The 21,125-nt window shown below is 40.7% G+C and overlaps 3 protein-coding genes across 17 annotated transcripts in view; 1 reads left to right on the top strand and 2 right to left on the bottom strand.

Moving 5' to 3' along the window:
- LOC108032501 (neuronal acetylcholine receptor subunit alpha-7) overlaps positions 1-15,537 on the bottom strand; it is a 100,180-nt gene extending 84,643 nt beyond the window's left edge. For 12 of the 15 annotated variants that reach the window (XR_007763570.1, XR_007763571.1, XM_017106326.3 and 9 more), the window contains exons 1-2: positions 15,099-15,537; positions 6,443-7,325 (exon numbers count right to left, since the gene is read on the bottom strand). The gene's annotated coding sequence lies outside the window, so the exon portion shown is untranslated. The remainder of the gene's footprint in view (positions 1-6,442; positions 7,326-15,098) is intronic. The other 3 variants (XM_050885667.1, XM_050885669.1, XM_050885668.1) reach the window with 3 other exon arrangements.
- Positions 15,538-18,242: 2,705 nt separating this feature from the next.
- LOC108032618 (FK506-binding protein 59) lies at positions 18,243-20,424 on the top strand. The gene is made up of 8 exons (XM_017106557.3): positions 18,243-18,489; positions 18,554-18,696; positions 18,986-19,106; positions 19,163-19,301; positions 19,363-19,720; positions 19,787-19,897; positions 19,955-20,092; positions 20,182-20,424. Exons 1-8 carry the CDS (start codon positions 18,294-18,296, stop codon positions 20,293-20,295), a joined length of 1,320 nt encoding a protein of 439 aa, XP_016962046.1. The 5' UTR covers positions 18,243-18,293; the 3' UTR covers positions 20,296-20,424.
- LOC108032352 (putative RNA polymerase II subunit B1 CTD phosphatase RPAP2 homolog) lies at positions 20,364-21,119 on the bottom strand. The gene is made up of 4 exons (XM_017106163.3): positions 21,010-21,119; positions 20,839-20,950; positions 20,683-20,780; positions 20,364-20,625 (listed from the first exon to the last, which is right to left on the bottom strand). The coding sequence occupies exons 1-4, from the start codon at positions 21,036-21,038 to the stop codon at positions 20,433-20,435; spliced, it is 432 nt and encodes a 143-aa protein (XP_016961652.1). The 5' UTR covers positions 21,039-21,119; the 3' UTR covers positions 20,364-20,432.
- Positions 21,120-21,125: the final 6 nt, after the last annotated feature.

Genomic DNA, 21,125 nt, shown 5'->3' with positions numbered 1-21,125 from the left:
CAGAAAAATAACAAAAGCAGACGAAGCGCAAATTAAAACAGTGGCTACTGGCTTGCGGATTGGGGCGGCTGGTGGAGTGGGCGGGGCATCGATGGGCGGGGCGGGCCATGGGCGTGGCTGGGCATTGGGCCGAGAAATGCAGTAATTGAAATACATGCGGCGGCGGCGGCATCGAGGCTGCGTGTGGCTGAGCTGCGATGCTGCGGTGCCACAGAACAACGAAAAATAAATAGCGAAGATGCACTGCACTTAGAGATACCCCTTAGGCGTTTTTAAAAATATCTATGTTTAATTTTGGTTAAGGTGTAATTTAAAATATTAAATTAAAGACATTTTTAAAAAGCATAGAATTGGACATTAAAAAAAATGTTATAGACAAAATAATTTTACCTGTGAAAAATGAACTTTAATTAAAAAATCGAGGTAGTGTTATTTCATAAACACAATTAAATCGTTTTAAAAATGAAGTAAAAAACAAAAAAACAAATTAGTTTCCTTTTATTTCTTTTCTTTTTATTAATGATTGAATTTAAAACTTTAAAACATTCAAAATTCAAATACCCAATTTATCCCAATAACTATCACAAATGGAGGTTTTTCTTCTTAAGGCTTTGAGTAAGGATAGTTTAATTAACCGTAGAGATAATATGCAAGTCTATGTAACCTATGGGAACATCTTTTCTTCCACCTGTTACATGGTAAATCACGAACCCAGGTCTGCCATTTCCCGGCTCAACTACTGGGTGCAAATATCGCAGCATGCTTTCAGGCGCCGGGCGTCAGTGCCGTAGAAAGCCACAATAATTTACACGTGCTCGATGGTCACAGAGGGAGAGAGAGAGAGCGCATGCGAGGGCGGAGGGGTGTGCGTGAGAGCAGCAAGGGAAGGTTTAGCAACCGCATCATCTGGGATAAACTAAGTCCGGGGGTTGGAAGGTTGAAAGGGCATTAATTATGATGGAAAATTAAAATATTCAACTTATTTGATTCCCGAGCGGGGGAGTCAAGAAGGAAGGCGAGGCACTTCCTTAGGAAGGAAGGAAAGGAAGTGTTCCCCTTTGGCCACCCCCCACGTTCTATATCTTTGTCTACGGCTGCGTCAGCTGTTTGTGTAATTAGAGGTTTTATGAGTTATGTTCGTGTGCGTGCGCGTTAGTATCCCATGGGTGGGGAAGGGAAGGCTAACAGGGTAAAATGGCATAATGGGGGGGTGCTTAGGGCCCCTCGCGCCCTTGTCGCGGTTAATTAATTTCAAGTTTAGTTTCAGTTCGCTCCAATTTGCTGTTTTGGTTCGGGCTTTTGGCACAAACCTGGCAGGTAAAAAGTTTCAAAGTCAATTTAATGCTTCGCCAATGATGAGAGGCAGCCGTCGTACACAATGAGCCTTGAAATTGAAGGAGTAAGAGTCCTCACCCCCTCTTTTCACCTCCTCCTAGATATATTCCCTTGTTTTCCATTCTGTGCATACCCCCTGCTACCAAAAAAAAGCTACACGTAGGGCGCACAGGCGCGACAAAAATTGGAGCAAAAAAAGTGGGATCCCACAAAGAATCTGGCCATAGCTCCCTTGTGAACTGAGCTTTGCCCAACTGGTGGCTGCATTTTTTAGCACACTCCACAAGGCCTCAAATTACCTACCGCTGCCCCTGATGTGCGCCACTAGTGCCTCACTATATCCGCTTTGAGGCTTCAACTTTTTGCGGTCGTCGGTTCATAATTGAACCCTTTGGTGGCCACACGTACACACATCGGCCTGGCAGGAGATTGCTGAACAAATTTGCTTTAGCCTGCTGCAAATTATGCTCAAGGGAATCCACTTAGCGGCTTAGTTGCCAGGGATTTGAACAATGTGAGCCCTAATACACATGTGGAAAAATCATAAATATACGTTTTTTACTCGAGCGCAAGGCAAAAAATTGAAATTTTAGTTACTTATTGATAGGTAGTACAAGCCTAACTTTTATAAATATTTCTAAATATACATAATCCTTAAAATTTATGCGAATTGGCCATAATCCCTATTTAAACTTTCTTTAAAAATTAAGACAAACTACTCTACTACTTATTGATATCGAATTTAGTGCCTTTCCCTTGCTATTTTGCTCGGTGTCAAAACTCAAACTTTGATTGACTGCGTAATGTTCGTTGAGCTGGCTAATCAAGCGGCTAAGTGCGATTCGAAAGCCAATCAAAGTAAAACTGCATGTAAAATGAGCTTTCAGCATAGAATTTAGAGTGTTTTCGATATTAGAACGTTGGCTGACAAGCTGCCAGTATGACAGACGCACTCAGGCGCCTCGTTCGCTTTTGGCCATTCACTCGCTCATTCATTCATTCAGCTGCTAACATGGCGATAAACACACACATGCCCACTTCCTCCCCTCGACACACACACTCGCACAACACCCACACACACTCGCATGGACGCTGCAAATATTGCCATTGAGCGAACGTCAAAAGTCATTTCGACAAAATACTGCTGCATACTTTGGTGCGCCGCCTTTCGAGTGAGGTTATTGGCGCCTCTTCTCCCTTTTGAGGGCGCATTTCGCTGAAGTGGTCGGGGAGTCAAGGCTTTTGTTAGCACAAAGCCAAAACAACAAGTGCTATGTAATTACAACAACCACAACAACAGCGAGCACAGGCAACAAGGGAAATGCAAAAGTGCACTGAAGAGAGAACTGCCGAACGGAAAGAAGCTTATTTGTTGTTTCGCTAGCTCGAAATGGGTTCGTGAGCAGTCACGAAGCATAAACCATAATAGGATTTATTTTATTTGCTAATAAATTAGCTCTTTTTCACAACGTGGGGGTGAAAAAATGTTCTGCATACAAATTTAATTTTTTCTATTGGTAATTCAATTGCAGTTTATAATGCAATATTCATGCAAATCAATTAGAAAGACGTCAAAAAGTATGCTGTGAAGAGAACATCGACAGAATTTGTTGAAGCTTCTAATTCAAAACACATTATTGCATACTTTTAGACGTTTCTGATTCAAATCATATTATTGCATACTTTTAGAAGCTATTATAAATAAAATAAAATATATATCACGTAACAAATAAGTTGGTTTTGAAGAATATTATTTTATATTTAAGGTATCGAATGAAGGAGACACATCGACGGAACACTTTTAAAAACCGTTTTACATCCTAAATACACAAAAATCAATGAAATTGCCAACAAAATTAAAATATATTATGTTAAACCTATAGCCAACTAAAATTCCCGAACTATGTTATCTTTTTATCAGCTTAAACATGACCTTTATAGCCGAAAATACAGCCACGAACTCATCCACAGCCGCTTGTTGCCCCTCAACTGGGTCAGATATCGCATCGGTAATGAGGCTGTCGATGTTGATGGTGAGCGGATGAGGATGACAACGATTATGAGAGGCAGCAGAAAGGCAAAGGCGGATGCGAATGCGAATGCGGATGATGGCAGCGATGAAGGGGATGATGTGCAGCTGACATTATAAACAATTTCGCAGCCATTGGCGCAGTTTAATTAAAATGGCGACCAAAAATATTCAACTATAATCTATTGCAGGCGGTAAAGCGGGGATAACCAGTGAACGAGAGGGAGATTCGAGTTAATTTCATGGCGCAAAAGGGAAATGGCACAGCAAACAATGGCAAAGACAATGGCCACGGCCAGGAAAACCCAACCGAGTCGGCAGCCAGGATATGGGATGCGGATAAGGGGAGCCGGGGGCTGGGGGCACCGAGACAGAAATTAAATTGGAAATGCTGTACTTCGTGCAGCAGACAGGCTAAAAGGAAATACACCAAAGGCATCCTGCAATGCAAAACAAAAAAAAAACATTGGGGTGTCCTCGGAAAGCTTGTCTGTGTGGGTTCATCTGCATCTGTGTCTGCAGCTGTGTGGGGGTGGGCAACAACAAGTGGCCAGGACACGGCGAGCGGAAGCTGTTGCTGCAGGATGCAGGACCCAGTGTTATTATACAAATGGAGGCGGCCTCTTATAAGTTGGAAATTGTCTCAGATTTAGCAGCAGGAAGAAAAACGAGCCAACAAAATAAGCAGAAGCAGCAAAATGGAGGTTGGCAAAAGCCAAAGAAGGATAAGGGCAACTGCAATTTTCCACTAAACGAAAGACGAATGCCCTCGAAACAGGATCCTATTGAGAGCAATTTAATAAACCATAATTCTGCGAGCAAATCCGCACTTCAACCTATGGCGCATAGTGCTGGCCAGTGTCAATATAAATTCCCGATCTTAAATCCAAGTCGCATCTGCCCAAGTGCAATGCAAACTTGTTAAACCTTTAAAATAAGAGTGCTACCATCTTTCAGAACGACAGCCAAGACAATATGGGATTGGCGATGGAAATGGAGATGGAAATGGAGACTCTGGGAGGCCAAAGGAGCCAGGCAGGCCACCCAAAGGGACTCGGCGAGAAGGGAGCCCACAGCAAAGGAAAGGCTCCGTAACTGAGGCAACATTATTTAGGTTTAATCAGCAAAGCAGATTTGCATACGACAGTTTGGCTGCAATGAAGTAAGCCAACTGGAATTCAAAGGAGCCATCCCAGAGATAGCCCGAGCACTGGGCCACAGCGGAAAATACATCAAACAAATGAGGGGGGGAAGGGAAAACTATTATAAGCCCTTGACAACTGGGGAAATGGACATTTCAGCCAAAATGTCACATGTCCAGCGAGCTCGGCTTAAACTCACAGAATTAACAGCACATTTCAATTCTAATAGCATTTTCATTTGCACACGGAAAAACAACGTTGTCGTTGCACATTTTGGTGGAAAACTCGTTGAATTTTTAATTAATGCTGAGCCAGCGAATTACAATTCAAAATTGTCCCCGAACTCAAATTTGTTACACTTCCTTCTTTTTTTAGTGGCGGTGCCAATTTTGTGTTCCCGTCGTGAATTAAAATCAAATTAAGCAACTTTCGGCACTGCACTACGACAGCCCTAGAAAAAATAACGCTTTTAAAAGGCCACAGAATGCATCGTGTTCCGCATCCTTTGAAAAAAGTTGTTGACATGAAAAAAAAACGAAGTTAATAAAACACATTTTTTGGTTAGCAACGTGTGTGGCAGAAATTTCACAAAATGGGTATAAAAAGCGCTGCAGTCAAAATGCAGCTGATGGCAAGATATTTCCAAAACGTCTTTGTACCCCTCCCATGACTGCTCCTCTACTTTTGCGTTGGTCGGAAAATTGCTTTCGGTGATTTTTATTGGATTTCCGTGTGTAATATGAAATTCATAACAACCAACAACGAATTGGTCAGCATCAGGCGGCCCTCGGGGGGAGGGAAAATTGGGGGACAGACAGTCGACTCGAATTGCGTTGGCGACGATTTGCAGTTTTTCATGCTGCTGCCTGATGCCATTTTAAATTTTCCAGCTAGTTTACTTCTTTTTTCAGTTCCGACAACGCTGAGCTCGACACTATTTGATTGCTGGCTGGCCGAGGCGTCACTCTGACAAGTTGCAAGTTTTTCCGTTGCCCTGAAGAATCCCAGATTTGTGGCATATCAGCGAAATGCCTCGTTTTGCTGGCAGAAAAAATAAAGTCTAACAAAGAAACATGAACTTATCCCCTAAAATTAATTTTAAAATTCAATTTTTATTGCTTTGTAGGGTTTTTACCTAAAAAATTTAGAAAAACCTATATTTTGAGTCTGGATTATAAAGTTAGAATTTTAAGGAAAACCAAAAACAAGTAATGTTTAAACCAATCGTTGGTAAGACCAATGGATTCTCGTTTTTAAAAAGATATTTTTCAGGATTGAAAATGAATAAAAAATTATTCTACTGAAAAAGAATAAAAATATATATTTAGGTTCAGTATCCCCAAGATAGTACCATTAGCATTTAAAAAAAAAATAACATATTACTAAATTGTCAGATAAAAGCAGTGGTTTCCGGTTTTCTATAGATTCGTTTAGTCAAGATTGAAAATGTAAGTACAATCATTCTGCGCTTCAAAATACCTGTTTTATACTTCCTATTCCAGATCCCCCTATCAGAGCTTGTATCTTTACCAAGTGCACTTAATTGGATTTAGTTCCCATTTATACCTCTCTTCTGGCACTGTTTTTTACTGCCCATTTAAAAAGTCCCTTCCTAGTGCTTATTCCTTGGCTCTTCGTTTTACCCTGACAGTTATCCCTCTTCCACTTCCTTAGCACGCACAAGGATGCGTTTTTCAAGCAGAGTTTTCCCTATTGACGCTCTGAATCGGTTTTAACTGCAGCAATTTCTCCCATTTTTGTTGCCTACACACTGTATGCGAATATTTGCTGAGTTGCGTCGCTGCGTCCGACTTGTCTGCTGTGAAAATTGTGGGGAAATTAAATTTCTGCATTTGCTAATTCGCCGGATTTATAGACCGTTCTATGCCATTCCGTTTCGTTTCACCCGCAAATTGTATCTCAAAATTCCACTTACCCAGCAGTTTTGTTGTAATGAAGCTAACAGTTGTTGTAGCTCCAAGAAGTGGCTGCTGTTGTTGGGCTGCTGATGTTGTTGGTCTTTTGGTTGATTTAGTTGTTTTTCCCAGTGGTCGTTGTTGTTGTTTCTGCAGCTGCAAACAATCGGCGACCTTTTTGTTTTCGCAATGGAACAAACGCAACAAAATTGTTGATGAATGTTCCATAATTAATATGAAAATTTAATTTTACTCGCTTTTTGCTCGCCTTCGAGTGGTGTTGGGCTGTTTTTTAGTTTTATTATTTAGAATTATTTAAGTTTACTTGCTTTAATTTGGGTGCATTTAATATCTGGCATTTAAGTTGGGATTGTTGTTGTTGCAGTCGTACTGGTTGCAGTTTTTATTGTTGATGAGTTGATGGCAGTTGCAAATCGATGATGGAATTGCTTGATTGGTTGCTTGCTGGTCTGATTGATGTATTGATTCTGGGTTTTGGGTTCGAATTTAGCTGGCATGTTTGCTGCATCGTCTTCTTCGCCCAGCGGATGCAAAGATACAGATAGATTTACGGATGCGGGTACGGGTGCAGATGCAGATGCAGATACGAATGCAGAAACATGGATGCGATAGTAGAGATTCAGATGAGTTTGGTTTGGTTTCGATTTAGCATAATGCGTTAAGCCTTCGCTTGGTTTTTTTTATATGTATTTAATTTCCGTTTTTAATAGTTATGAACACATTGTTGCTGTTATTATTTGCTTTTGGCTTTTCGTCGTGCTTTTTAATTTGCATTCATTTACTTTTGTTTAACATTTTCTCAGTTTTTTTTTATTTAATATTTGCATATTGCCTTTATGTGGTGAGTGTAATGAAAAAACTTTTATTTAAATTGGATTTTATCTATATGGCAGGCCAGAAAGAGATAGAAAGAGAGAAGAGAGAGAGAGAAAGTAAGAGAGTGATGTGAATATTTACGTAGTTAAATGTTTATTGATATTAACTTTGGGGGGAATATGTATTTTCGTTTCATTTACTGCAAGGCAATCAATTAGCCGGTTTTCCACTTTTCCCTCTCGATCTTAAGTGCCCAGCATTATGATTGATTTTCCCAAAAATTACCATACACAAAGGGCTATTTAATCGAAATTGGCAACGCAATCAGCTTGCCCGTTTTAAATATATTTGTAACTCAATTGCCTGTTGCATTAGAGTGAAGAATTTCGGCTCCACATGTCAAGGAGTAAAATATTTTTCCCATTCCCAAATCTGGATGGCTCCACTCCAAACTATCACAGGCCATAAAAATTCAATTCGATTCAGAGCTGGAGAAATAAGAAAAATAACAATTGGCTCGGTCACGCCCCCTGGACAATCATAGCGCGGCACTTCCTGATATCCCCCACCATTGCGATTCATACGACATCATCCCATTCCATTGCAAACGCCCATCACGTGCCACAATTTACGGTCAAAGTTTCGAGGGTCGCAACACTCGCAAAACTGTTGCGACTGCCAACTAAACATTAGTTTAATGTGAGTATCTTCCTGCCCCTCCCTGCCTTCTCAGGACCCCCAGGACTCCCTCCAGGACCCCTTGTGGACCCCTTCGATAACTATAAGTACTAGTGTTTGGATAGCCGAGCGCACAAAGTTTGACAAAAGTCACTTAAAGCCGCCGCAGCAGCCATTTCGAATATCCGTTATGAGAGCACAGGGCCAACTAAAAAAATATAAAAAAAATAAATAAAAAGCAACGAGAAGAATGGAAGGCAACCGAAATGAAAGGAGTAGAGATGGGAAATAATGTAAAAAGAAGTGAACGAATATATAGAAGAGTTCCATCTGAAGCTACTCGAATGAAGAGAGTCCCTCGAGTGAGATCCCAAGGAAAAGTTTGTTTTCTTTTTACTTTTCCCATAAATCAATCAGTTATCGATGGCCGGGAAATTAGATAACTTTGGATTCCAAGAAGTATGTGACTCAGAGCGTGTTTGTAAACCAAATCGAATTTAAACTAAGACTCTTGGGGAGGAGTATTTTAAAAATATTGTTCTTAAGGATTTAAAAGCTTTTTAAATTAGTAAAGTAATTAAATAGTAACACAAATGTGCTGAAGTTACGCTTAGTAAGTAAGTATTTTGTGGAAGGTGGAAAATGTATAGAGATAATTTTTATTTTCTTGCAATTTTAATCTAATAAATGTAAATTATAATCCAGAACATTAAATAGTGATATTTGAACCCATATAGGATATCTTTACATTGTTCTGATAACATTATACGCTAAAAAAATAATAACTTATATTTGAAACCTCTATCTTAACATTGTTTTGATACTATTTTTCCCACCTTAACTCGCTGTATTTTAGGAATTTGTCCAAAACGACCCCTAATCCCCGTTAAGCGATTTCACTTTCGCCACATCTCAGTTTCTCCCATAAAAACACACCTCAGAGCTCCGAATTTTTTCTCGGCGGAGTGCCATCAACTAAATCTACCCGAATAATACCCTGGGGACGGGGTAACTGGTAAAAATGATAAAAAGAGTTGAGCCACTGACCAAGAGACACCGAAAAAAAAGAAAGAAAGTCCCAGTCACTCAGCTAGTGGGATCTTTGTTATTGTAGTAGGTTATCCTGTCGCTTTTGTTGTTGCTACTTTCTGTTTTTTTTTGCTTTGTAGCCTGTTGTTGGTAGACAACGTTGTTATTTATGACAATTTCATTGTCTTGTCCACTTGCTGCCCTTTTTATTTCCGTCCTTGCCTTTTGCTTATTTACTACCACCTACACACAGGCAAATACACAGGAGCCCACAGGAAGCTCACACAGACAGGGGGGTGGGAGCGAGCGGAAATGGGGAGGAAGAGGAAGAGGGAGTTAGAGAGAGCGACTGGCTTTTGTGTAGCACACTTTTGTGCGCGCGGCGTTATCAAACGTTTTCCGCGCTGTTACTCTTAGGAATCGGTGTATTTTTCGTATTTTTGCGCCAGGACATCTTTTTAAACAGCTCTATCCGTGTGTGTGTGTGTGTGTGAGTCTATCTGTCTGTGTGTGCGGCTGTTATCAGTGGCACAGGACTCATCGGTCCATTGATGGAATGTTTGAGTGAGTCGAAATGGGGCTCAGTTTGAGCGAAAGAGAGAGTTCAATTGGAAAAGGACTCGACCAGCTCAACTTCTGTTTACACTTGGAAGAGCACACGCCAAACGGAGTCCTGCCAATTGTTGCAAGCACTCTGCTGTTGTTGTTTTCTTGCGGGTGAAAGCTTGCTGAAAACCCGTACATACATACACACGCACACGAAATATTTATGTATAACCAATTCGTTTTCCTTTTTGGTCTGATTTTTTTTTTTTGGCAGTATTTGTTCAAAAATTTATGAAGCTTCTGCTCGGGCAAAAGTGGCTTAGGAATTTATTTAATTAACCCCGGGCTGCCAAGGAAAAGTGCCAGCCAGAGCAGCTTTCCCCCTTTTTTCTGTATGACAGCAAAATTGTCCTTTAAGTGTTTTATGAGTGCGGCATGATTTCAAATGATTTCTATTTCTGTGCGGTGTCTCTGCTCGTTTTTTGTTGTTACGTGCTCCAGTTCCCACGCACACACACACACAAGTAGAAAGAAAAAATGTTGATAATGTTTTAAAAAATTTTGCGCCTTTGGAAAACGTTTTTGATTAGAGAGAAAGCGTTGAAATATTAGGTGCTTTAGCTAGTTTACTCTCAGTTTTCTGGCTTTAAGTGAGTAGGGGCTTCCATAACACCCATTTAAAATTAAAATTTATTATTTTCAGTGTACTCACACGTACATACGCAAACGTAACAATGGCTGGCAAAAAAAAGAGGGAAAACGGAACGCCAGAAAAGGAGGAAAAGTAAACTTGCAACTTGTTTGCGCTTTCCCCCTGCCCACTGTTATTGTTGTTGCTTCTGTTGGTTTTGCCGACTGCCTGCTGATTAGAAATGCTTTTGATGTACGTATGATGAAAATCTGCGGCTTTGCCACTGCAGCAAGTGCAGCAACCTGATTCAGACGTAATGAGCAATTAAAAAACTTTCCCCCATTGTTTGCCAATTGAAACTTGGACAACGGGTGAAATTTCCGAGATCTAAAGTTGGGATTAAAATAATTGCTTTTAAATTTGCCAAGTTACGTTTTTTGACGTATTCAAACCACACGTGTGTCTATTAAGGTGCTCACATAAGTTTTTAATTTACTAAATTAATTTACTAAAAGAATTTCAAACAAAGATCAGTTTTTTTTTAAATTTTTAAGTATATTATCTTTGTTTCAGGTATGGAACATTTGAAAAAAGAGGTTAGAAGCTTTTATTAGCATTTCTTTTTTATGTTAAAGACATGCCAATATACCCCAATAAAAGGGTATAAATAGGAGTTTTTTGGTTAGTGTTTAAAATAGTTTAAAAATAATAACTTAGTCAACTCAAAAACTAATGCTGATAAGAAAAGCAAGCTTATAAATTCATACTATTTAGTGTTAAGAACAATTACTGTGTGCTGTTTTATAATTTTAAAAATGAGTCATCCACTCGAGAAGGGATTTATGAAGAAGTTAATATTCTGCTGTGTATTAATTCGGTACTTTTTATGAACTTTACTCCCACTGGAGCTAGAGAACTGAAATTACATTCGTACAAGCTTCATAAAATGTAATAAGTAACTTAAAAATTTTCATCAGCTGCAATCCTAAAAAATGTAATTTCCCGCCAGAAAGTTGTTCATATCGTGTTGCAACATTTTCGAAGGTCCACTAAAACTTTAAACTTTACACTTCTAGGTGCTGCCCTATCCATCGCAACTATTATATTTGCCGACCTTCAGAGACTTACTAATTGCTCATGCCTCACATTTCAGGCTAATAAAAAATGCGTAACTTCATCGTAAATTTTGCATTTCATGCATAATAACTTTTCTTTTAAAAATAAGTTGCCTCGCTTCGCACAGTGATAAACCTTATGCATTCCCTGGTGTTTTTATTTTTTTGCAATTCCTGTGAGACTTTGAGCGTGGCCTTCACCCCCAACTATCTGCCCAACAGCCTACCTACCCCACATTTCCTCCTCCCCCAACTTATCCATTGCATGTGTGTGTTAAACCAAAAAGTTGTAAATCTTCCAACTTACGTTTAGTGCAACAAAGTCGCGCTTTCGCATGATGAACATAAAAAAGAGTGAGCAACGAAAAATAAAAAAAGTTACCCACACATGCAGACAGCCAGAGAGAAAGTGGGGAAAGCCAGAGAGAGAGTGGGAGGGGTAACGGTTAAGTTGGTGCTGGGGGAAAAGCGCCGAGCTCGACAGAATTCCATGCTGGCGACGAAGATGTTGTTAAAATAAAATAGAAGCGAAGGCGAACGCAGGACGGGCAATAAAAAAAGTGCGTAAGGAGAAAAATAGAAAACGACAGAGAGAAAGTGGAGAGAGTGGAGGGCGGAGGAGCGAGGGGGACAAGGACAAAGGGCAGCAGCCACGATGACGATGTCGAAATTAATACGAAGGAATCACATTAAAACTTCCACAAGGAACCAGAACAAGGAGCCAGGACTCAGGGCTCAGGACTCCTTGAAGCTCTCGTCTGACGAAGCTTTCGGTTGGGTTAAAGACGAAACATATTGTGCGTAGACGCCACTGAAAAGGACGACTCACCAATACACACACACCCACACACCCAGGCGGCACAACCAACACAGACAACGTGTTTAGGTTTAAGTGTTTCGGTGCAGGTTGTTGACGGGGGTTGGATTCGGGATTTTGGATGCTCGCAGACAGATAGACACGCACACAACCAGGCGGGTACACACACACGCAAAGTGGAGCAATTTCGACAACTCCATTTGCATCGGTATGCGTGCCAGTGCGTGTGTATTTGCCTTCCATTTATTTGTGTCTGTTCGTCCTTAGCGTTTAGAGTAAAGGTACACACACACACACACCCACTCTACCTTTTTTCCATTTCGGCTCTTTATTATGTCTGCTCAAATGCTAAATCGAACTGGACGAAAAAGAAATGGGGAGAAAGTGGCAGAGGGCAACTCGAAGAGGACAAAGAAATTCAAAGCAATCCGAATTGAAATCATCATAAACAATCCTGAGGCAGGTCGAACTTGAAATGAATTTCACAAAGAGATAATTTAATTTTTGAAAATAACCTCCGCCTGAGTTTACTTTAATATTTTATATATTTTTGTTCATTGAATATGATTGTTGATTGAATTATTCCAGGAATCTTTTTAAATACATTAGAGCATTCTAAGCTTGGAATTAATTTGTTTAAAAACAATTTACCACAAAATTCCATGCCTATGTCTATATATTCCACTTATCAATTCAATACATCTATTTATTTATTAACCCCAGCCGTAGGGTGCAAACATCGATCGAAACTAATATACTGGCCGGCTGCAAGTTCAAAACATTTGAAACTATTAGTTTATTGTGAAAAAAATATGGCCCGCGGCCTGTCAAAGCAAACATTTTCAATTAATTTATTGCAATAAGATGCAGTTGAAAAGCACTATAAAAGAGAATTGATGGCAAAGGATTTTTATAAAAGATACAAAGAATAATGGAGCTGTCGAACATATTTATTGTATTTTATTTTAAATCTGTGAGCAAAAAGTTTGCTCAATCAACTACAGCAAAGCACAAATTGCATTTATATTTCACAACGGCGATTATGTTAATACGCCGTGGGCGTGTAGCAAATAAGGTAATAAATTCGATTCGTTAACTGACTTATGTTAATTGAGTTATTAGCTCAACACTTGAGAAAATAGGCAGCGACTGTTTGAGTTGACAACTTAAAATGGGCTTAAGCTTGTCTGGGCAATATTGTTTTAATTTTATTTGAAAAGTCCCTTCAAAGCTCAGAAAGAAATATAATTGCAGAAGCTGACATCTCAAAGTTGATTGTACATTTTTGTTATTCTCTTTCATTTCCAGACCCTTAAAGGTCTTAAAGCAATAAACCCTTGGGGACCGCCTTTTCCCGCCTCGGGCGCCATTCGAGCTGCCTCATTCGTCTCATGTTTCCGAGTGGCACCACGTGCTCCTCCTCCTCCTCCGGGGATTCCCCTGGCCCACCAGCCAGCCCCTAACATCCCAACAACCAACTATCGATGGGCTGCGGCCCAATTTTTAAACTACACGCCCTAAAATGTGAACTAGGCGTAGTCAAGCAAAATGATTGATGAAAAATCTGCGTGTGTACACAACTTGCCACTCAACACGGCACACACACAGAGCCACATACAAATGTATTCTCATGTGCACACTCGCACACAGCGACGCACACACACACGTATACATGACCACTTACGCCCACTTAGACACGCCGCGTTCTTGTTTTTTTTCTCGTACTTTCTCCTCATATGTATGTATGTGTGGCTGCTGCTCTTGCCAGTTGTTAGTTTGGCAGAAAAGTTTTCTTCCCTTTTGGCCAAATTGAATGATAAGGAGGCAGGGGGGTTGGGCGATAACGGAGAGGGCAGGGAGGAAATGGCTAAAAGAAAAGTTTCGCTTTTTCACCAACTGATTGATAACAGTGCAAATGTTAATTGCACAGGGCGAGGGGAAGTGGGGCGAGAACTACCAAAAGCCAAAACCACAGAACTGCAATTTCGTTAAGAGCACTGGCAACAATCTCGGCACAATGGATTCGCCATTTAAGTTGTGTACAATTAAATTTTAATTATCGCAGCAGCGGCGAATCCAACAACCCCTTCAAACAATCAGCCGCAAAAATGTGCGTATTAAATCGCCATAAAGGAGCGCTTAAGTCGCACTGATTTCGATTTTGATTGCCATTTTGATTTTGACTCCAATAAAACAATCAGTCAAAGCTTAGCCAGACCACCAACAAAAAATTGGGCGAGCAAAGCCAGGCAAAAAGTGTGCAAGCGAGTGGAACTAAAAGGGGAAGATGGAAAGGAAATCGCCTGGGATTTCCCTCCGCCAGCCCTGGGAAAATTGCTCCGATTCGTGGAGATAACTGTCGGAAGCAACAGTTTATAAGCCAAATACGAGCCCGAAAAACTGAAAGCTGAAATGCACTTCGTTGGCCTTACGAATGGGCGGTTCGCTGGCAAACTTTATGTTTTTCACCCTGCATCTGTTTACACAATTTTATAACACACACCAAACTGAGTTATTTTCTTTGTGGCTTGCCGCAGATCAAACGAAATTTTGCCAGTAAATGGAATTGTTGTTGCAGCCCAACCAAATCCGAAATAACCTCTCTGGCCCCCGGACAAAGCAAAACATTTCGGAATAGCAAAACTAACTTGGGCTAAATAAAATCTCCAACAAGTTTGTGGCATTTCATATGGCATTCGGGCAGAATATTTAAGTGCGGACTGCTCACTAGATGCTCGTTAAATAATTGTAATTTGCACGAATGCGAATGCGAATGCGAATCTGAATGTGAATCCTTGGAAAGGATTCCGACAATTCCCCAGTTGCAGGACATGTAGCCCCGCAGCAGGCGCAACAATTACACGAAATATTGAGTGGGAAAAATCGTAGCATACTTTTAAGCTGTTGCACCGAGGCAAGTGCATTGGAGATGTGGGGGAAAAGGAGTGAAAAGAGTGGAAAATCGGAAAAGCGCAGAGCTGGGATGCAAGAGGAAGCAACAATTTTGATGTTTTTCTGTTTACCTTGGTGCGTTTAAGCAAACATTTTTAATTGGCTATCGTTTAGTGCATTTTTTAGTTGTCGCTGGCATTTAAATTTGATTTAATTTTTATTTCTTGTTGATGAACACACTCGAGCTGAGGGTTTTTGAGGGAAACGGAAACGGAAACGCACGCACACACGCACAGACGACACTTACACACTCTCGTACGCGGGAGGGAGTTTGGAGTATATTTTTGGGAGTTTCTTCACGCACTCACTAGTCAAGCAGTTGTTCAGCCACTATTCGGTTTGGTTGCTTTGCGTTGTTGACTTTGACTTTGACTGCGATTCCGAGATGTTGGGGCTTCCCCGCTAATTTCCCTCTCTGCACAGGACACAGCTGAACTAACGGTACACACACGCCAAGGCAGGCGAACGGCGGCAGCTCTCGGAGAAAGTGGAAAGTGCGTCCTGTCTGGTTGTACCCTAACGACTTAATGCGCTCAACGCAGCTTTTCACACGGCCATGGACCACGGACCACGCAGCATCCACACAGGCTCAATCCGAAACGGAAAACGAAGCTTCCAGCCGACCGGAGCCGAGCGTTCGAGTGAGTTTTTCCCGCCGCCCGAGTGAGTTTTCCCCATGCAGTGTATACTCCGCACTCGGGCGTCGAGTGAAAGCTGCCCTGGAATGTTTACAGTCGAGTAACAAGCCACGACGCCAGCTGCGGCAGCGTGAGTGGGGGCGGCAGTCGCTGGTCAATGTCTCTATACCTGAAAAAATAATGGACCTGGACTTGGACACGGCACCAAGCACTCGAAAAAAATTAATATGCTACATTCGAGGATGCCGCCAAAATCCCTGGAGATCCTAAATCCCATATGCTGATATATGGGCGAGCTCAGAACTACAAAGTAGAAGTATCAACAGCAAATATACCATTCTTGATGATAGGATTGCAATAGGCCAGAGTTAATCACTTGATTTGGGGACATTTCTTCCTTATACAAATAAATGGCATGTATTAGTCTATGTGATGACAGATAAAAAGGCATTATCACATGTGTAATACTAGCAAAAAGTTTTTGAAAAACTTTAAAATATCCAAATAACCAGAAATATTTTAGAGTCCTAAAAAGCTAGAGACATGTTATGAGTCATGACTTATGGCATTAAAAAACGTATACTTAATAATATTACGTATACGTCTTGTAATAGTACATTTATATAGAAAAATGTGTATGAAATCTTTTTAATTGGATTATATGAATCCAAGCCAAAAAAATACATTTAAATGGGATTTTGCTAGCAGTTTCAGCTTCTAAGACTAGAATAAAACAAAAAATAAAAGAAATGTAAAAAAACATTTTCAGTGTAGTCATCCAAGCTAATTAATGAGCGCCAAGTGCCAAACTCTGGGCTTTAAGAAGCCCAAACGCGGATGAAGACCTGGTTGATGACTGGCTAATATTTTAGTGAGCAGGAGACAGCGACAGCTGCACCGATTTATAAGGACACACGCGGAAATCAAAGAAGATAACGCCAAAGCCCTTAATAATGCTGCCAACAAAGCGTTCCGTCTCTTTATCATTTTTATCATCCCAGTTGACCTTGATAAAATCGCCGAATGTCCAATGCCTTAATCCCCCAATTGCCCTACTGCGCAGAGCTTACAGCTGGCGAGCTTACGAGCATGAATTATAGAAACCAATAAAATTAAGTGCATTAATTTATTTTGCTGCTCGTGCTGGCATACAAAATGGAACTTGGCACTGCCAAAAGCCAAGGGCAAAATAATCAAATATAACAAAAACGATAACAGGATTATATTTGCTGCACACTGCACACAGTTTCGCATTTGTGAGGATGCACATGCATTCAAAGGCCGCTGGGCAGCTTACATTTGTGCGGCACTGTGTGTGTAGGTCGCAGCCATCACAATTAAATGGACACGGGACGGGCTTTAATTTCATTAATTGGGGTTCGAATGGATTAACCAAAACAGAGCCCATTACTTATTGCTGTATAAAAGAAAAGTCGTATTAATTGAATGGACTTATAAAGGTACTGAAGTTAAAAATTAAATGTACAATCTTAACAATCGAATTTTAGTAATAAAAGGGTAATTTTTTTTTTTTAATCTTCATGATTAGTACATAAATTTATGCTTCTAATAAAACAAAATATCCCGAGACCAAAATGTGAAAGTGAAATGTGACACTACCCGATACGTATAAAAAGATTTCTTTAAAGCTTTGTTATGTTTATTTAATTTGTTTGTTGAATTTAAAGTTTTTTACAATACTAAGAAAAAAATAAAACATCGGATACACATAAGGAAATTAAATTAAGATTAATTTTATTTTTAAATTAAATCGGAATTTTAATTTTCAAATGTTACAAAGACAGTTATATATCGTTTTTGGCAAACAAATACGGTAGTAAACTGAAGTAGGACGTTATCTTAACATTTCAGTAATTTGTTTTTAAGTTTTTAAAAAAAATAAAAGCTATGAAGCTCCCTCTGAAACGATCTGCTAGGATATAGAAGCTTCGGCTTGACGAAGTCAGTTTCTATTCCTGTTGAACATAAAAAATTAAGAAAAACAAGAAAAATAAAACCCTGATAGTAATAACACTGTGTTACAAAATAGAATCATTATTTATTTACCTCGCTGCATATTATTTTCTAGTCCAGCATATAATTTTTTTTTTTTTTTAAATTATGAATTTATTGTTCGATCCTTTTTAGACAACAAAATACGAAATATACAAACAAAATTAAAATTTTTAAATCAAGACGCCAAGTTAAGTTTCGCTTAATTTTATATAAATTCTCTCTATGTTCTCAGTAAATTCTTTCTATCTTCTCGCTAAATTTTCTCTATGTTCTCGATAAATTCTCTCTAAATTAAAAATTCAAACAAAAAACTGAAACCTTTTTAAATGAGACACCACACAGTCTAAGAACTTGTTTATCAAAGTTTTCCACCCAACGTCGATAGCGTGCAAATACATCGAAGATACAGAGTTTTGAAAACATCGATGTTTTTGGTGAAACGTAACGTAACGTAAGCACTTAGTGTCACTGTTGAATTTAACAGTGAAACATCGATGTTACCGATGCTAAAACATCGATGACTCGGTGTTAAAATCGATTACATTGGTGCTGACATCGATATTAACCATCTGGTCTGGTCACTCTGTCAAATCTGCTAAATTGAACGGAAGAATGGCGCAAGGAAATAAAATCGACTTATCCGGCGACGGCGGCGTGCTCAAGGAGATCCTGCAGGAGGGCAGGGGCACGGAGACGCCGCACACCGGGTGCACTGTGTCCCTGCACTACACGGGTCGCCTGGTCGACGGCACGGAGTTCGACTCCAGCGTCGGCCGCAATGAGCCCTTCGAATTTCCGCTCGGCAAAGGTGAGTGCCTGCGATTTCCCGAAACTTCCAAATGAAATTCCGACCTCCGACTCCGTTTCTCCAGGCAACGTGATCAAGGCCTTCGACATGGGGGTGGCCACCATGAAGATTGGCGAGCGCTGCTTCCTCACATGTGCTCCCAATTACGCCTACGGAGCTGCCGGCAGCCCGCCCGCCATTCCGCCGGATTCCACACTGATTTTTGAGGTAGGATTTCCTATATATTCTAACTAAAATTAACTAATAATCCAATATCACCTAAAGCCCCTTTAAACTGACACTTTCATTCAAAATTACAAGATTTTCGGGAAACTTCTTAATAAAATTATATGTTTTTGTTATTTTACATTGTACTAAGTAAGGATCATAACACATAGGTATCTTAAATGTCATATAAATCATTCAATATTAATACTACATAATACTTACATATTTTATAAGAAATTTAAAAATAAGATTTATTGCTATAAACTAACTCATAAGTACTCCCCCTTAGCTGGAGATGCTGGGCTGGAAGGGCGAGGATCTGAGTCCCAATCAGGACGGCAGCATTGACCGCACCATTTTGGAGGCCAGCGATAAGAAGCGCACTCCCAGCGATGGTGCCTTCGTCAAGGGTTGGTTTATCGCATTAATGCGGTTAACTATTTCTCATGCGGTTTCTTAAACACAGCTCACATTTCTGGTGCTTTCGAGGGCCGCGTGTTTGAGGATCGCGATGTGGAGTTTGACTATGGCGAGGGCAAGGCCATCGGCATTATCGAGGGCGTCGAGATTGCCCTGGAGAAGATGAACATAGGCGAGACTTCCAGGTAAAACCCCATGTAAACTCTTTGAAACTAACACAACCAAAACAAAAATCCCCGAAACCAGACTTAAAATTCAAGCCAAGTATGCATTTGGAGCAGAGGGCAGTGAGGAGTTCAAGATCCCTCCAAATTCCATCGTTGAGTACACAGTTAAGCTGGTGGATTGCGGCAAAGGGCTGGAGGAGTGGAAGTTGAGCGACGAGGAGCGCCTGGCCGAGGCCTTGGTCTACAAGGAGAAGGGCACCAACTACTTTAAGAAGGAGAACTGGGCCCTGGCCATCAAGATGTACACCAAGTGCAAGAATCTCCTGCCAAACACGGCTGACACCAACGAGGAGGTGAAGAAGGTCAAGGTGGCCACGCACAGCAACATTGCTTTGTGCCACCAGAAGTCCAACGATCACTTCGAAGCCAAGCAGGAGGTGGGTTTCTGGGGTTCAACACCTTGAATTCGTTAATTAACTAGTCTTCATTCTTTTATGCTTTAGTGCAATGAGGTTTTGGCTTTGGATCAGAACAATGTTAAGGCTCTTTACCGTCGTGGTCAGTGCAACTTGACCATCAACGAGCTGGACGATGCTCTGGACGATTTCCAAAAGGTGGTTAGACTGAGCATTAAGATAGTGCCCTTACTATAACGCTTGTTGTTTCGTTAGGTCATCCAATTGGAGCCCGCCAACAAGGCTGCTGCCAATCAAGTGATCATCTGCAAGCAGAAGCTCAAGGAGAGCAAGGACAAGGAGAAGAAGCTCTACGCCAACATGTTCACCAAACTGGCTGCCAACGACAAAGAGGTAGAGCCAAATGCATAACCAAATAAAAAACAACATTCTTATGTGTAAATCATATCCGCACGTGTCTTCTTCTCTAACCGAAACTTTAGACCGAACCTCCGCGGGAAACCGACGTGCTGAGCAAGTGCGGCGAGTGGTCTGAAGAGGATGCCAAGCGCGAAGCCGAGTTGACGTTAGAGCGCGACAATATAATCATGATCTAAGCAAGATCGCCTAGTGCTTTAAGAAATATTCCCTAGGGTTTATAATCCCACATCGAAAAATCCACTAATGTAATGAACAAATGGTCTTAATGCTTATTAATGAAATAAATAAACGCTTTGAGAGCTGCACGTATTGGTCAAGTATTTCGAGGCAGCAACTGGAAGCTGGTCCTCGTCTCCCGATCGCGTAGCCACAGCGGCGATGTGGGCACCTGAGACTTGATGTGTTCGGAGGCCTTGAAACAGTATCCCGAGCAGAATTTCTTGCGCTCTGTCAGGTCGTATACCTTGTTTTTTGAAGCGGAAATGCTGTATTTTTGTTTGGGAATGCTAAAAGAAAAGAAAGACATTAATATTGAAGACGCATCTTTAGCGACCACCACCTACTTCTCTAAGGTGCTGGAGCAAAGTGGATATCCACATAGTTTATTTATTTCCCGCTCATCCACGATGTCTGCATAATTTGGAGGATTAATCTCCCAGAGCTGCAAGTACAGGAAATACTCAGACTCCTCATGAAGTTTTAAATTTGCATGGTTTTACCAGGGACAGGAACTCGGGCTCAGGTATTCCGGGCTCCAAAAGTCGCACCACGATTTCATGGGCCCGCGCAATCGCCGCTCGTTTCTTCACAACCGCCGCTATGAGCTGTTGTCTGAAAAGCACAGGGCATTTAACTTTAACATTATTGAATATATATTTATTCTAATTTACCTCAGTTGGTCGTTCTTTTCCGTCGTCATTTTTTTGTTTCCCGAAATTTGCAATTGAGATGGTCGATAGCACAAACCCGATTTCGATAATTAGTAGTGCTCGTAATCGAAGCTTAC

This window comes from Drosophila biarmipes, chromosome 2L, assembly GCF_025231255.1.
Source record: "Drosophila biarmipes strain raj3 chromosome 2L, RU_DBia_V1.1, whole genome shotgun sequence".
NCBI lineage: Eukaryota > Metazoa > Arthropoda > Insecta > Diptera > Drosophilidae > Drosophila > Drosophila biarmipes.
This window is presented reverse-complemented; position numbering and strand designations above follow the sequence as displayed.